Below are 17,383 nucleotides of genomic sequence, written 5' to 3'. Positions count from 1 at the left end.
CTATATAGTTGCAAGGCTTTTACAGTTTATATGGTATATTACAATACTAATTCTAAACAGACTATGAAAAGTTAAGGATGAACATTACTCTCTCCAGAGTAACCAATAAAAAATGATGCAAAGAGGTATAGCTAAAAAAGCATTAGTAAACTAAAATGGAATTCTAAAAAATATTTACTTGATCCAAAAGAATACAAGAAAGCTAGAAGACAGGAAAAAATGAGAGGGGACAAATAACATAATGGTAGAGATAAATCTGACTATATCAATAATTACATTTTAGGTCAATGGACTAAACACTTTGATTATAAAGGCAAAGACTGTCAGAATTGATAAAGCAAGACCTAATTATATGCTGTCTACAAAACAATCACTTTAAATATAAAAGCACAGATACACTGAAAGTAAATGAATGGAAAAAGATATGCCACATAAAAAGTAAGCATAAAAAGGCTGGTAGGACCAAATTAGATCAGACAAAGTACACTGCAAAATAAAAAGTATTACCAGAGAGGACTTCCCTGGTGGCACAGTGGTTAAGAATCCGCCTGCTAATGCAGGGGACACGGGTTCCATCCCTGGCCCGCGAAGATCCCACATGCTGCAGAGCAACTAAGCCCATGTGCCACAACTACTGAGCCTGCACTCTAGAGCCCGCAAGCCACAACTACTGAGCCCATGAGCCACAACTACTGAAGCCCGTGCGTCTACAGCCCGTGCTCTGAAACAAGAGGCCACTACACTGAGAAGCCCATGCACTGCAATGAAGAGTGGCCTCCACTCACCGCAACTAGAGAAAGGCTGTGCGCCACAACAAAGAGCAAACGCAGCCAAAAATAAATAAATAATAGGGAAATATTATGAACAAATTTATGCCAAGAAATTTGACAACTTATATGAAATAGACAAATTCCTTGAAAAAATTATCCAAAGTGACAAATGAAACAGAAATTTTGAATTGCTTTATATGTAATAAAGAAATTGAATTTATTTGCAAAAGTATTTCTGTAAATAAAATTCCAGGCCCAGAATTTCTACTGAATTCTATCAATCACATGAGGAAGAAGTAACATCAATCTTACACAGTTTCAGAAAATAGCAAAAGAAGGAATTATTTCCATTCAAGTTTTATGATGACAGCACAACCCTAACATCAAAAGCTGACAAAGACATCATGCACACACAATAAAAATACTACACCAATATCAATCATGGACACAGACATGGAGGTCCTTAATAAAATATTAGCAAGTAAAATCCATTGATATATAAAAATGATACTACATCACAACCAAGCAGGTTTATCTGAAGGATGTAAGGCTAGTTTAGCACTAGGCAGACCTTGGAGATATTGCAGGTTCAGTTCCAGACCACTACAATAAAGCGAGTACCACAATAATAAAGTCACACAAATTTTTTGGTTTCCCAGTGCATATAAAAGTTATATAATTAATCTAGATATTGCAGAACACTAAAAGTGACCCAGAAGCCCTTCAGAAGAGGAGTAGCTGAGTCCTTTGCCATTGTAAATCTGGAGAGGGAGAGTGATGGGTATTTAAGATGGAAGATAAGTTTGAGAATCGTTAAATAAAAAGTCAGGATGGAGAACAGAAATGATAATTAGATCCTTTTTAGAGGTAAAAAGATATATACTGGGCTTCCCTGGTGGCGCAGTGGTTGAGAGTCCGCCTGCCGATGCAGGGGACACGGGTTCGTGCCCCGGTCCGGGAAGATCCCACATGCCGTGGAGCAGCTGGGCCTGTGAGCCATGGCCGCTGAGCCTGCGCGTCCAGAGCCTGTGCTCCGCAACGGGAGAGGCCACAACAGTGAGAGGCCCGCGTACTGCAAAAAAAAAAAAAAAAAAGAACTAAAAGAAATTATAAGAGATATTTTAAAAACAGCTTTGAGATATAATTCACCCAGTTAAAATGTACCATTCAATGGCTTTTAGTATATTTACAAAACCAACCTCGTTATCTAATTGAGAATATTTTTAACACTCCAGAAAGAAACTCCATACCCATCAGTAGTCACTCCCCATTCCTCCTGCCCCCAGCTCCTGGTAACCACTTTCTGTCTCTACAGATTTGCCTATTCTGGACATTTGCCTATTCTGGACATACTACACGTGGTCTTTTGTCTATGGCTTCTTTCACTTAACGTAATGTTTTCAAGGTTCATCCACATTGTAGCACATAACATACCTCATTCCTTGTTATGGCTGAATAACATCAATTACATGGATAGGCCACATGATGTTTATCCACTTATCAGTTGATGGACAATTGGGTTGTTTCTGCTTTTTGGCTAATATTACGAATAATGCTGCTATAAACATTGTTGTACAAGTTTCTGTGTTTTAAATTCTCTTGGGCATAAACCTAGGAGTGGAATTGCTGGGTCAAATGGTAAGTCTATGCCATTTGTCTATATCAAAGTCTGTACCATTTGAGGAACTGCCAGACTGTTTTCCAAAGTGCTGCACCATTTTATATTCCTGCCAGCAGTGGGTGAAGGTTTCTCCACATCGTCACAGATGTTTGTTATTGCCTGTGTTTTTTTTTATTATAGCCACCCTGGTGGGTGTGAAGTGCTATCTCATCATGGTTTTGATGTGCATTTCCCTACCTAACGTCTAATAACATTGATCACTTGAGATCTTTTTCCTTAATGACTTAAAAGGGAACTCTGCCCAAACAAGACACCATAGCCCAAGAATCATAAATTTATGGACCACATAAAAATTAAAGTCAATAAAGTAGACCCTTAAACAAAAAAAAAAAATTGTAACTATGTGATGTGATGGATGTTAACTAAACTTACTGTGGTGATCATTTTGCAATATGTACAAATATTGAATCATTATGTTGCCCAGCTAAAACTATTATAATGTTATATGCCAATTATATCTCAATAAAAAATTAAAATTAAAAAAATTTAATGAATAAATAAAGACAATGAGGGATTTCCCTGGTGGTCCAGTGGTTAAGACTCCATGTTTCCACTGCAGGGGGCACAGGTTTGATCCCTGGTCAGGGAACTAAGATCCCGCATGTCACAGGGCACAGCCAAAAAAAACAAAACAAAAAGAACCCACATGTCACAGGGCATAGCCAAACAAAACAAAACAAAATAAAGAGGTAAAAAAAATAAAAATAAAAACAAGAGGACCTCCCTGGTGGCGCAGTGGTTAAGAATCCGCCTGCCAATGCAGGGAACATGGGTTCGATCCCTGGTCCGGGAAGATCCCACATGCCACGGAGCAACTAAGCCTATGCGCCACTACTGAGCCTGCGCTCTAGAGCCCGCGAGTCACAGCTACTGAAGCCTGCACGCCTAGAGCCCGTGCTCCGCAACGAGAAGCCACCACAATGAGAAGCCTACACACCGCAACGAAGAGTAGCCCTCACTTACTGCAACTAGAGAAAGCGCGCGCGCAGCAACGAAAACCCAATGCAGCCAAAAATAAAATAAATTTATTTTTTTAAAAATAAAACAATGAGCAATAACCACATTTTAAAAAATGAAAGTCAATGGGCAAACACACTAGAGTTAAAAAAAGTCTGAAACATGTGGCAGAAGGCTAGTTTCCTTAATACAGCAAGATCACTCACAGATCTACAAGAAAACGACCAACAGTGCAAGAGGAAAATGGCACTTCACAAAAAAGAGAAACATCAATGGCTTTGAATCATAGAAAAAGATGCATTACCACATTCATAGCTAAAGAATTGCATTTTAAAACAAGATAGCATTTTCACTGTCAGACTGACAAACATTTATAAAATAGTTATGCTAGCACTGGTGAAGGTGTAAAAAACTGTTGGTGGCACTGCCTGTGATTTTAAAAAGAACGAAGACTGCAAACAACCTAAAGGTCCCTCAGGAGAAGGTTAAGTGAAGGAAGGGGCACCACACTGTGGCTCCAGGGCTCTGGGTGTCTAGATACAGCATGTGCAAAGTGTGAGGGGCAGACTGCGCACAGCCCATGACCGGGGTAGCCCTTCTTCATTCCCAAGGGAAGGACGGTGTGGACACCCGTCGCTGCAGAGGCTTTTCCTGGAGCCACTGGGCAGTGAGCTGAGACAGGGTAGAAGTTTTTCTCACTGTACCAGTCTGTTCGGGAAAACACCACTACCTTCTCACTAATAAAAATGTAGAAATAATTTTTCTCAGGAAACTCCTATGAAGTTAGCTTTAACTCTAACTCCCCATCTTATCACCAGCTGCCCATATCTCCCCATGAAGTCACACATAGAGGAAAGCAGCGCGACTCTAACCCGACTCCACTCAAGAGCGTCCCCAGCGCGGCCCCCACCTCCTTACTGTCCCTCCAATATGCCAGCCCATTCCTGCCTCAGGACCCTGGCACCTACCACTCCCTCTGCTTGAAACGTCCTGCCTCGGACACCTTCACCTCCTTCCAGGCTTTGCTTAAACGCCACCCTGCACGTGAGGCCTCCCCTGACCGCCCCACTTCTACTGCGATCCTCTTCCTGCTTTGGTTTCTTCACATGACATCCATACAGCACGTACTTGTCTGCATAGACTCCACTCCACATCAGAGCCACAGAGGGCCAGGACTCCTGTCCGTCTCATCCCACAGCAGGCACTGCAGATGTTCGTTTAAGGAACTGCTGCTGCCACACTATGGAGCTCCAGTGGCCTTGACCGTCTCATGTCTTTATTTTTCCCACGATCACCCTAGAGTTGGAGCAGGCCCTTGATAAACACATGGTCATTTTCTCAGAAGGTACAGCCACAGGACACAGTGTTTCTCAGAATGCAGGTCAAGATTGCTGATTATGAAAGCAATTCAGTGAACTAAGCAATTCAGTGAGCTAAGTCAGAATTTTTTTTTTTTTTAATGAAACGGAAAGTAAAAGAATGCATAGCATGGGACTTCCCTGGTGGCGCAGTGGTTAAGACTCCGTGCTCTCAACGCAGAGGGCCAGGGTTCAATCCCTGGTCAGGGAACTAAATCCCACATGCATACTGCAACTAAGAGTTCACATGTCAAAACTAAGGAGCCCGTGAGCTGCAACTAAGAAGCCCACCTGCCGCAACTAAGACCTGGTGCAACCAAATAAATAAATATTTAAAAAAACAACCAACACATAGCATAATACATGTAAGTATTTACAAAACTCTTTCAGCTAAGTATGTACACATATTTGTACAGTATATGCATACTTGTATAGCAAGTCACAATGTGAATGCATTTCTTACCAGAGTACATGACAAAAAATGCTTGAAATTCACTCATCTAATATCAACCTAAACATTTCTAAGTTAAAGCTTCAGGTTCTATAAAAAGTAAAATTTTTAATAAGTTTACTTATAAAGTTTAATATTCTGTAAAGGTACTTTCAGATCAATGAAAAGGAGAATTAAGCCTCTCCCCAAAAGGGAAAATACAATACTGGAAAAACCGTCATCCTTTGGAATGTAGCCTCTAGCTTTCTTTCCAGAACACCTCCAACTATGTTACCATAGTTTTATGCTTGTAAGCATGAAATTCTCTGCTTTTCAGTATAAGTCAACTCGGATGGTTTCATTATCTCTCAAATTTCACCAGATACCACAGGTTAGCTATTCGCATCTGAAATTTCTCCAAACATTTTGTTTCTTAAGTTCTGTAATCATTTGAGGTAAGATTTATGTATATCAATATTCTAGACAGAAAGTTCTTCACTTTCTATTTATATATCAAATAAAGATTTGGGGACTTCCCTGGTGGTCCAGTGGCTAAGACTCTGCACTCCCAATGCAGGGGGCCTGGGTTTGATCCCTGGTCAGGGAACTAGATCCCACATGCCACAACTAAGAGTTCGCATGCCACAACTAAAGATCCCACATGCCGCAAAGAAGACCAGGCTCAGCCAAATAAATAAATATTAAAAAAAAAAAAGATCTGTATTCCCTCAAAATTTTCTACGTGCGTTCCTCTGGAATTCCTGAACATTTTCACTATTTCTTAAACCTTACTGTGTTTCACAGCCTGTTTTGGGTTTTTTTTTAAATTTATTTACTTTTGGCTGTTTGGTCTTTGTTGCTGCACAAGGGCTTTCTCTAGTTGTGGCGAGCGGGGGCTACTCTTCGTTGCGGTGCGTGGGCTTCTCATTGCAGTGGCTTCTCTTGTTGCAGAGCAAGGGCTCTAGGCACGTGGGTTTCAGTAGTTGCGGCTCGCGGGCTCAGTAGTTGTGGCTCACAGGCTCTAGAGCACAGGCTCAGCAGTTGTGGTACATGGGCTTAGTTGCTCCACAGCATGTGGGATCTTCCCAGACCACGGCTCGAACCTGTGTGCCCTGCATTGGTAGGTGGATTCTTAATCAGTGTGCCACCTGGGAAGTGCCTTCACAGTCTGTTCTAATCGTTCTCTACTAAGCAATACTGACACTCTATCAAGAAACATCAACTCCCTGAATACAGAGAAACACAGCAAAACCAAAAGGGAGGGGCATCTCTGAAGAGTCAAAATACAGGACACAAAATCCACATGCAGAGCTTCAGTTAAACAAGAATATTCTGTCCCCATCCAGAATTCTCCTCTCCTTTAAAAAAAGTTGCTAACAAGTTTTATGATCCAGTTTCCCAACCCTCAACTGAAAACAGAGAGGAGGAGGGAACCTGGCGTCAGAGGCCTGGTAAGTTAAAATGAGAGTAATAGAGGCTAAAAACACAGAAATACTCAGGATGCAGTTTCAGTTTGGGACATTTTATAGACAAAGGAGCCGTCACATCCTAGTGGTCCTGCAGAGGCCTGTGTATTACAACAGAAGACCATAAGTTAACATTCATAATGACCCTGAAAAAAATCAAAGAAAGGTTCTGTCATGTTTCATCTGATGATTAAGTCTTTTAGAAAGACTTCTAATCATAATGGTTGAAATGAAATGTTTTACTACTTTGCAAGTAAGTTTCATGGAAAATCCTTCCAGGCACTCCATTTCCTAAAAATGCTGGAATATCGGTATATGTGAACTTCAGTGCTTTGCTCACTCCTTCACAGCACACATCGGTTCCCTCACTGTCCCGGTCCTTTCGGAAGACTTGTACCCTTCTATTTTGTTCTTAACGGTATTGCTATATAGATTTTTCTTTTAAAATATGGCATTCATTTTGCCTATCTCAAAATTAATTTCTAATATTCTAATCACATTTCTTGATTATACAGCTGCTAAATAACAGCCATTCTTTCAAAATTAGTTACATCCATGACTCAGCTACACCTGTATTCAATTTACCTATACTTTGGGCATCAAAAAGCAGATGGAAATAATGCCCCCAAGTAGACATTGGTTCTCCAAGCTACAACTTTCATCATTTGTAATTCCTAGTGGTTTTAGCAGAAATAACCAGCCATTCCAGAAATATCCTGGAATTTACCTTTACTAAAAGCTACGGAACTATAGGTAAGCCTCCACGTGGACGAAGCAAACAGCAGTTTCCTAGTAAAAAAGGCTAGTGTTCTGTATCAAGGCTGAGCAGAATGGTATTTAAGAAAAATTCTAGCTGCTGCAATGAAGGCACCAAGAACCCAAACCAAGAAAATCCTCTGGCAACTTAAAGTATCTCACTTGAGAGTGAAGTGGATACATTTTCATTGATCCTGAGTCAGTACTTTGGTTTGAGACAGACAAGCAACCACCACCACTGGCCTCTTTAATAGTCTCCTTTGTCCTGTTACAACGTGGTATTTGACATCTGGGAGTGAGAACTGTCATTTTCCTTCAGTGTTTACTCATCAGCCTTTTTCCCTCCCTCCCTTGAAGCTGCATGCCAGAGGGGAGCAAAACACCTGGGGATCTTTCTTTTGTCTTAGTTCTGATCAATTACTCAGCCAGTAACTAATAAGGTCTTTACTAACCTATTACATTTGGGTTGATCTTTTGCAGACAGCACAGATAACTCAGGCCCCTCATCCTAACCAAGTGTCCCATTGCCTCCTGGTCAGCTGGCCACACATCCCTCCTCTGTCCACATGCTTCTCTGGCGCTAGCCCTAAGCCCCAGGACCATGGTTTACATAGATGGCACTGCCATTCAGGGTCTAAGCAGTTAACCATTGAAACCTTTGTCCTCATGTTAAATTAGCAACACCCACAGCTGCTTTACTGAGAGAGTGAAATCTGACCAGCAAGTGCTACTCCTTGCATCCCCAAAAACAGCCGGAGAACACCAGAAATTTGCCTGAATTCTTGTGAAGGTTGCAGCACAAGAGGTGAAAGGGCAGAAATTAAATAGTATGGGCCCCACACTGAGAGCAGAGGGAGGAAGCAAAATAAATCAACAAAATAATTAGTACTAAATGGGTATTTGCAGTTGACAGGGTTCAGGTGGGGCTCCTTTTGAAGGATGACACAAACCTGCAATGATTTAGCCCTACAACAGAGAAAGCTCACTCTTGTGAACTTTCTTTGGAGCAGACTGCCCACCCCTTACAACTCCCCAAGGCAGAAAATTCCAGCAAAGGCTCCAGCTTATAGAGAACAGAAAAGTCATAAGATGTTAACTTAAGCACCAAACAGTCCTACTGTGGCTGCCGCATGCTCTCGTTCTTGCAATGCCAACCGTGAAAATAAGAATGGTACAAAGAATGAATTACAAACACACATGGTCAGAACATCTCAGAACATGGGAAAAGAATCTTAACCTGCAGAGAGCAGGGAAAAAAACAAGTTGGCTACAAAAAAACACAAGAATCAAACTGATATGACTGCTCACCTTTAACGAAGTTGCTGGAAGACAACATAGCAATATCAATCTTTGAAGGAAAATTATTTTGACCTGGAATGCAACACCCAGCCAAACTACTTTACAAGTATGAGGTCAAAATAAAAATCTTTTTAAACACGGTGGGGCTTAGAAAATTTACAACCCATTGACTTTTTCTGCAAAACAAACACAAGGGTATATATATACTCTGCTAACACAGGAAATAAATCCCAAAAGGAAGGAAGATGTTGAATACAAGAAACGGTAATAAAACCTACAGTTGTCTTATCTGCTAATGCATGATATTTTTAAAAATCATTGTTTAAAAAGAGACTACACCAAAATTTAAAACTCAGGTAACAGAAAAAGCCATAAAAGACATGAAGAGGAAATTCACAGAAGATATACAAATGGCCATTAAACAAATGAAAACATTCTCACTGGTAATGAGAATTCCCTGTGAGAATTCCCATTCCCTGCTAATGAGAATATAAGTTGATAAAGCCTTTTTGCACAGCAATTTGGCAATATCAGCTAACATTTCAAATAGGCACAGGCTCTGAACCATCAATTCTAAAACTCTCTGTAATTCTAAAGAAATGCCACACATGGACACAAGGATTAAATACTCGCCCATTCTATACAGCACTGTAATGACCCCTCCCCCCCAAAAATCTGGAAATAACCTTTATTACGTCCACTAATAGGGCAATGTTAAGTAAATGATGATACGTCCTAACACAGGATACTATGCGTCCATTGTAAAGTCGTAAACCCGTGCACAGTGACAGGAAAACATATGTAAGCCATTCTAGAGCTTAAAAAAAAAATCTGTAGCACAATGTATATACGGTTTATGCCTTTTTACGTAAAAACAGACGTGTATATTTATATGTGTGTAACTAAGTGTACAGAGCCTGGAAGCAACGCCAAGACGTTCACCCGTGGTTACTGCGGAGTGGGGAGTGAGAGCAGAGACTGCGGTCATTCTTTTTTTTTCAACACTGATTTGAGCACCTACCTACCAATTCCAGGCCCTAGGGATACGGCGGGCAACAACCCAGGGTCCACGGGCTGCACGAGAGCCCAGCGTGCCGGTTCTCTGGTTTGCTGCCGCGTGCCGGGCCGAGTGGGCACTCAGGTGTGTGTCGAATGAACGAGTGACCAAGTGGCTTATGCGTTATTCGTGTATAAATCAACTTGGGGGGGGGAAGAATAAAAACACAACTAAGGGACTTAAGTAATCACCCTGGTGAAGCCCCTTCCCAGCGCACACGCGCCCTTCGATTTCAACTTCCCGAAAGTGCCTTCGGCTCCAGGAACGAGGAGCCCGCGACCCCTCCGCCTCAACCCGGCCCGAGGAGCTCGTTGGAGAGAAGCCTCTGCTGCAGTCACGCGGGCCCGGGCTCAACCCCGTCACCTCCGGGGAAACCCGGCAGCCTGGCACGGAGCCGAGCCAGGTGACACCAGCACGTACCGAGGGCTCAGCGTTCGCCGCTCGCAGCGCGTTGGACGCGTAAACCTCACAAAAATCTCCCAAGCCGAGCACGGAAGAGCCGTCACCGCGCCTCCCACGTAGAAAAGGGGATCGGGACCCCGAAGGCTCCGCGCGTGCCCGTCCCCACTCGCTTTCCACCCGTCTTGCCCGGCCGCCCTCACCTCCCCGGGCGACCGCCAGCGCCGGGGCCCGCAGGCGGCAGCCCCACAGCAGCAGCGTCCGCAGCTCGCGAGCCATGTGTGTCCTCCTCGGCGCCCACAGAAGCCAAGCGTGCCGGGGGCGAGGCCGGGGCGGGGCCTTATTCGGGCGCGGCGTGGTGACGTCACAGCGCGCGCCCGACTGCCCGGCCCGCTGCCTGCGCCGGCGGGTGGGCGGGGCCCTCTGTGGCTCGGGCTCGGGCGCGGTCCGGGCGCGGTCTGGCCGCGCGGGGGCAGCCGGACCTGGGGGCGGGACCTCCGTGACCTTGTGCCGCGTTGTCAAGGGCGACGGCCGTGTGCGCCGAGCCGCCGGGGCACTTGTCCGTCGCCAGCTGGTCCTCGGTTTGTGCATCCCAGAAATGGGGCAGATGTTAACATCCACCTCGCAGCGTGTGAAAAGGCGACGCCGGGGCAGAAGCAGTTAACATCTCCAGGGTCTTTATATAAGTCTCGGGCCAACGGTCCAGACCAATGGAAGTCAGTCTCTCCAAACCAAGACAAGCCAAATAGCTAAAAAGAGTAAAAGGGAGAATTTCAGGCTTGACTTGTCTACACCAAAACTTGGGAGCCAACTCCCACCAGCAAGACTGGGCTTATTCATCATTCCAATTCTCTCGCCTTCCTGGAGGTAAGAGTCTGGTTGGAGATTCGGACTATCAACTTCCTTTCTCACAGAGTTCCAAACCACGTAAAATGCAGATTCTCCGGCACCGCCTGAAGTGAGGCTCAGGCAGCCCCCTAGATGATTATGAGGCACACTGAAGACTTGCTGCCACGATCAAATAATTGCACACAAATGGGTTACTCGAGATTGTGACAGGATCTGCTAAGAACAGGAGCCAGGAGAGTGTCCCCCAGTGGGACCTGGACATAGCTGGGGCCACGGGAGGGGGTGTGACAGGGAACACTTGCAGGTCGAAAGTGGTATGGATGATCCCCAAGTTCCAGGCTTAAGTAATGTAAAAGAGGTGGGCAGATTTGGATGGAAGAGCAGGAGTTCTCTCACCTGGAAGACTCCATCAGCCTCCTAACTGGCTCCCCATTCTCTGCACAGCAGCTGATCATACACACTCCTCAGTCAGGGTCCTCCAGTGGTTTCCCTGCACATAATCAATTCCAAACCCCTTCTTCCTCGGCCTCCAAACCCTGCATAACCTTACCCCCACATCACTCCCTCCTTCACGATACTCCAGACACATGAGCTAGTCCCAGGTATAGTGTTGCCAGGATACCGCTGAATTGAGGGGTCTCAGCCTCACATTTCATATGGTGTTCACTCCACTCAGGAAATCATCTCTTTTGTAAGAGCTGACACATTGGTCTATGGGGCAATAGATCTAGCTTGGGGAGCCCTCTTATTACAGGAAGAGGAAATAGTATTTGGCAAAGGGAGGAGGGAAACCTAGGCTTCAGTGAAGGATGGCGGTGGGTGGGGGCTACTAGGACCCTTCTGTCCTCTCTCAGTCTGTGGCCTTCAGAGACATAACCTCAGCCACAGATCTTTGTGATATTGGGTCCCCTGGTAGCCCAAGGAACTGTGGCTTTTTAAAGTGCCCAGGGATCCAAGCGAATCTTGAGGGGGTCATGAGAAGATTTCAGGCCCTATGCAGACAAGGAAAATGGAAGAAGGGAAAGAATGAATAGAGTACTTGAGTTGAATTAATCGAGACTGGCAGGGAGTTGCTTGGGGAGAGCAGAGAGAGAAACAGAGGAGGGGAAGGGAGGGGGAGACCCCCTGGATCTCCCAGCCACCACTGTGGCCACTATGAAGCTGCCCATTCCTTTTGCAGAAGTCACTGCCTTCCCCTGGGGGTAAGCTGACAGCCATGAAAAATGCCTGCTGCATTATTCACAATAGCCAGAAGGTAGAAGCAACCCAAGTGTCCATTGATGGATGAATGGATAAACAAAACATGGTATATACATGCAATGGAATATTATTCAGACTTAGAAAGGAAGGAAATTCTGACACATGCTACAACGTGGATGAACCTTGAGGACATCATGCTAAGTAAAATAAGCCAGTCACAAAAAGACAGATAGTGTATGATTCCACTGACATCAGGTAGTTAAAGTAGTCAAATTCATAGAGACAGAAAGTAGCATGGTAGGTGCCAGGGGCTGAGGGAGGGGGACTGAGAAGTTAGTATTTAATGGGGACAGAGTTTCAGTTTTGCAAAATGAATAGAGTTCTGGAGAGGATGATGGTGATGGCTGCACAACAGTATGAATGTATTTGATACCCTTAAAAATGATTGAGGAACTTCCCTGGTGGCACAGTGGTAAAGAATCCACCTGCCAATGCAGGGGACACGGGTTAGATCCCTGGCCCGGGAAGATCCCACATGCCGCGGAGCAACAAAGCCTGTGCGCCACAACTACTGAGCCTGCGCTCTAGAGCCTGAGAGCCACAACTACTGAGCCTGCGCGCCTAGAGCCTGTGCTCCACAACAAGAGAAGCCACCACAATGAGAAGCCCGCGCACCGCAGTGAAGTACAGCCGCCGCTCGCCGCAACTAGAGAAAGCCAGAAAGCCCATGTACAGCAATGAAGACCTAACGCAGCCCCCCAAAAAAGGAAAGATTGAAATTTTGTGTATATTTTACCACAATTTAAAAAAAATGCCTACTGCAAAGAAAAATCTAATTTGACTGCCTCCCTTTTTCTTCATTTCTTTGTTCAAAGCACCAACTTCTGGGCAAGCTTCTCCCTTCATCAGGCAACATCCTGGGAGTTCCCAGAGGAGGAAAGGCTCATGGCTGTCGGTTACTTCTTGGCCCGGAAAGGTCCCAGTGATGATGAAATTTTTTTCTCAATTTCATGGATCCTTTTATAAGGCAGATTCCTTTTTGAAGCTAGAATATGGGAGCGGGAGGTGAGGAGAGGAACTCCCAGACAGTCCTGCAGACCCCGGGTGTAGTCTGAAAGCTATTCTATAATTGTCTTAGTGTTCGGGCCTTAGGGGCAAGAATTTCCTCCAGCAGGCACAGACCTGTACAGCCCCGTCTGGGACAAGGGCAGCTGCAGCTTGGAGGCCTCTGACCGGAACCTCAGAAACAGTACCTCTCCCTGGGTTTCTGAGGCATCAAAACGTTCAAATTTAGAGAAGCACTAATGGCCCGGTGGTACCTGCACAGGGATTTGTGCATTCCTTAAAGTCCTTTTCATCATTTGCAGTACTTTCATGCCAACTCAGCATGGATTGGAACTCAGAAACCTAGTATTTTGCTGATTCGCTTGACAGCTATCTCAGTATGTTTGACAAAGGTCAATCCTCCCAACTTGAGAGACCTGCCCAAGGCAGCACGGCTCCATTTGACCCCCACTGGCACACATGCTGATGGTGGGATTCCGCCAGAAGCAAGACCTGTGCTCCTTCATGGAGGCAGGTGCAGCCACTTAGCAGGACCTGGCCTGGAACTCACTAGGACATTTCTAATTTCACTAAATGACTGAGGCTTTTTCTCCAAAGGGCTCATTCTACTTTGCCAGTGGCCACTTTTAATTTTACCATCAAGGACACTGGGAATGTCACAGGCTGATTCCACAAACCCCCACAACTTTGAGGGGTGAATGGACCCGAGGTCTCCTTTTTCTTCCCCTACAGCATCAGCAGTCAGTCCAGCCCCCTCTATGGGGCTCCGTGGCCACCCACTAAGTGGGTGGCCCTTGGCAATCCCCTGTTCTGTGGGGCCCTTCCACCGTGAACACTGCCTGTGCCCCTGCAGGAGGGGCCATCCTGGTGGGCTCCCAGTCTCCCTGTCCAGCGTGATGAACCTAAGACAGTTGAATCTGGACAACCACGAAGTATCTCTGGTGGGGCCTCCTCTGAGTGACTGGCTCTGGGGAAGGCAGCAACCTCCACTCTTGCATTTCTTCCTGGAAACTTCCGCTGGGAGATACCACTGGGCGAACTAGCCCTGAGGGCATGTGTTCAAAGGTGCATTCTGTCCTGGCAAAGAGCTGAGATCACAATTTTTTCCCAGCTTGTGGATGACATCATTTTAGGAATAAAAAATGTCCACCAAACCTCAAGTCTACCGCATCTATTGCTTACGAGAAAGACAAGTGAGAATGAGTTTGCCCGAGAGACTCCACAGGGTGAAAGGCAGCTCTGTTCTATGCGTGCTGGCATGTGCCTGGGCCAAGCTGATGGCCCTGTACTTCCTAGAGCTGCCATTCTCATGCGACGCTTGGAGGAAACGGAGTGGCTGTGTGGGAGGCTTTGCCTGCTGGGAGGCCTCTTTCCCTTCTTGGCATGGCTTCCTGGTGGCTGCAGGGTCCCCTCCTTCAATGCCTGCTCTGTGCTGACAAGGCCCTGCCTCCCTGAAGGACTGGCCCTTTGCCTGGGCACCCTGGGCCTCTACTCCAGACAGAGCCCTGCCTAGATGGTGTCCTGAGCAACACCTGGTATCAGGCCCCACCTGGTAGGTGAGCAGCTTTTGCAAAATTCTCCTCGCAGAGACTGCATCTCCTCAGGTGTGAAGAGGGTTCCCTCAGTCAGGATTCTCTGGTCCAACGGGGGATCAGAGGACAGGTGGAGATGCAGACCATTGGCCATTTTCCCTGACTCCTAGGGCAGCCTCTCTTGGCACAGGCACAGGGCGGAGGAGGTTGTTGTCCATCAGCATCACTGGGGCTCGTCTGAGTGGCGAGTGCTGTGCCTGCAGTTCAGGAAACAGGAGGGACAGACTGACCCTGGCACTCACTCCCCAGGAGCCAAAGAACAGGCCGCAGTGTGATCACATGGCCTGGAAACTGGCTGGGGGGCAAGGCGCCCCTCCTGTTTCTTTGTTTGCTTCACAATCCGCATTTTTTTACAAATGCACTTCACAGCCAGGATGCCTCCCTGCATCAGACAAAACGGTGGGGATGCCCTTTCCAGGTAACTCAGGGCTTTCAGCCCACTGGGGCTGCCCACAGCCTCGGTTCTGCCTGGACTCCTGTCCTGTCTAGGGGACCCCAGGCGAGAACCACTCGCCCAAACCCCCTCTCCCCACACCCATGTTTTATCATGAACATTAAGACTGAGGCAGTTTTCCGGTCAAGATGGTCTGCTCTTGGTCCCATGCAGCCTGGCTACTCAAAGCAGATGAGGGCCGGCAGCAGCAGCCTCGCCTGGGAGCTTGTTAGAAACACGGAATCTCGGCACATCACCCCTGCCCTCACCCCCACTGGCCTCAGTTCTACAGAATCAGGATGTTGGCAAGATCCCAGCTAATCAATCCGCATGCACGTTAACCTTGAGAAGGAAGCACAGTCCTGAGGGCACATGGCGGTGGAGGATCGTGTGCTTCCTGAACCGTGGAGCAGCCTGCGATCCTCGATCCTCGGCCTGACGAAGAGATGCTTCAGTTTCCTGCACCAACAGGGCACAGTGCCCCGGCTTTGAGCCCCAGCACCTTCCTCCAGGACGTGCCTCTGTTGATTGAGTTCTCCCAGGGCTGCATGTCACCGCCCAGGAGCTGATCGATAAACACTTGCTGAGGGGACAGGCTCCGTGCTTCTCTGAACATCAGCTGGAAGCAGCAGGTGTGCATCAGGAGACCTGAAGCTGCTCGTTCCAGACGGAAAGGGGCCTCAGCTTGGTGCCACTCACGTCTTTCCTGCCACTTCTGACATTCAATGCCCTCTTCCCACACGAGGACCCCTGCTCCTCACCCAGGAAACCACAGCTCAGAACTTAAGTGTCCGGAGGGTGGGGAACCCGAGGGTCCCCTGTGCTCTTGCCTGCGGAGGCCTCGCTCTCACTGGTGACCCCAATTCTGGCTGCTGAGCTCCTGTTAGCTCTGAGTGCCTCCTGCATGGCCCCTGGGACCCCTTGCTTCCCTGGCCCTCTCTACATCTGACTTTGGGAGCACAGCTGCGATGCCAGCATTTGGTCCCCAAGGCTCTCCCTCTGTCAGTAGACACCCCTCCCCATGCAGCAGCACAGGAAGCAACCCTCCCTCTTCTGTGGGCCTCGACCCTGTGCCAAGATGTGAGGGGCCCAGGGTGGGCTCAGAGAGGACAAGGAAGGGTCCAGGCACAGGGACCCCGGCACACCCCTTGCCATCCTTTCCAAGGGTGTCCTTTCTGGACATTTTCCTGAGGGACTTGTGGATGCAGGGTCCTCACCCTCACTTGCAACATTCCCTAACCATCACCATCTCCCTTGAGGATCAGTTATTGGATCCATATCATTGTTATGCCTATATATCATTTAAAAAAATTTAGTGAATTCCCTGGCAGTCCAGTGGTTAGAAATCTGTGCTCTCACTGCTGAGGGCCCGGGGTTCAATCCCTGGTTGGGGGAACTAAGATCCCACCAGCCATGCGGTGTGGCCAAAAAAAGAAAAACGTTAATAAGAGGATTTATTGTTGCTGGTCCAGAGCCGTGGGACCCATGATCAGACGATAAACCCCATTTCCATCACTAAGCGCTCTCTAGGAGTTGGGTGGGAGGTGGGTTAGGGTCATCTACACTAGGAGCTGGGAGCTGTGGCCACTACAGTTGACCAACACTGTCAACATTTCTTCTCTGACGCCGAAGTGAGCCAGTGGGCACCAGACACAGGCAAGCTCAGGCCCACACAGTCCTTTGTGAGGACCTGGTTACCACATACCACTGTCTGCCGTGTTCAAGGGGCTACAATGTACCGCAACACCCCTGCTTTGCCAGGGTACCCCAAAGTGGGCTCAAGGGGAACCTGTGGAATAGGAGGGGAGGCAGGCGTGTGGGAGGGTTTTCAGGGCTGGAGGAAAAGCTCCTCTCGAACGAAAGGGGAGAGTGTGGTTGGAGCCAGCGGCCCATGTCAGCCCTTGGTGCTCATGAATTCAGGTAAGTCGGTCCCTCTGTTTTCCCACCTCATGGCTGGGCAGAGGGGTGGACATGCGTTTAAACAGCACTTGTTACCTGGTATCACTACCTTTCACGAGGCCAGGAAGGCAGAAGAGCTTGCTCACAGCCACGGCCAAGGCCCTGGTGCCGT

The 17,383-nt window shown here is 47.0% G+C and overlaps 1 protein-coding gene across 2 annotated transcripts in view; it reads right to left on the bottom strand.

Annotated features, from left to right (window-relative positions):
- TRAP1 (TNF receptor associated protein 1) overlaps positions 1 to 10,779 on the bottom strand; it is a 45,126-nt gene extending 34,347 nt beyond the window's left edge. Inside the window, exon 1 of one of the 2 annotated variants that reach the window (XM_027117562.1) lies at positions 10,377 to 10,779. In XM_027117562.1, coding sequence (XP_026973363.1) covers positions 10,377 to 10,764 — 388 coding nt within the window. In that variant the 5' untranslated portion in view covers positions 10,765 to 10,779. Of the gene's footprint in view, positions 1 to 10,194; positions 10,328 to 10,376 lie in introns of those variants that run through there. The other variant, XM_027117563.1, reaches the window with a different exon arrangement.
- Between the last annotated feature and the right edge of the window lie 6,604 nt (positions 10,780 to 17,383).

Source organism: Aethalodelphis obliquidens, unplaced genomic scaffold (genome assembly GCF_003676395.1).
Source record: "Aethalodelphis obliquidens isolate GAN/ISIS:26980383/991018 unplaced genomic scaffold, ASM367639v1 scaffold18, whole genome shotgun sequence".
NCBI classification, from domain to species: domain Eukaryota; kingdom Metazoa; phylum Chordata; class Mammalia; order Artiodactyla; family Delphinidae; genus Aethalodelphis; species Aethalodelphis obliquidens.
The sequence above is the reverse complement of the archived record's forward strand: the minus strand, read 5'-3'. Positions and strand labels throughout refer to the sequence as shown.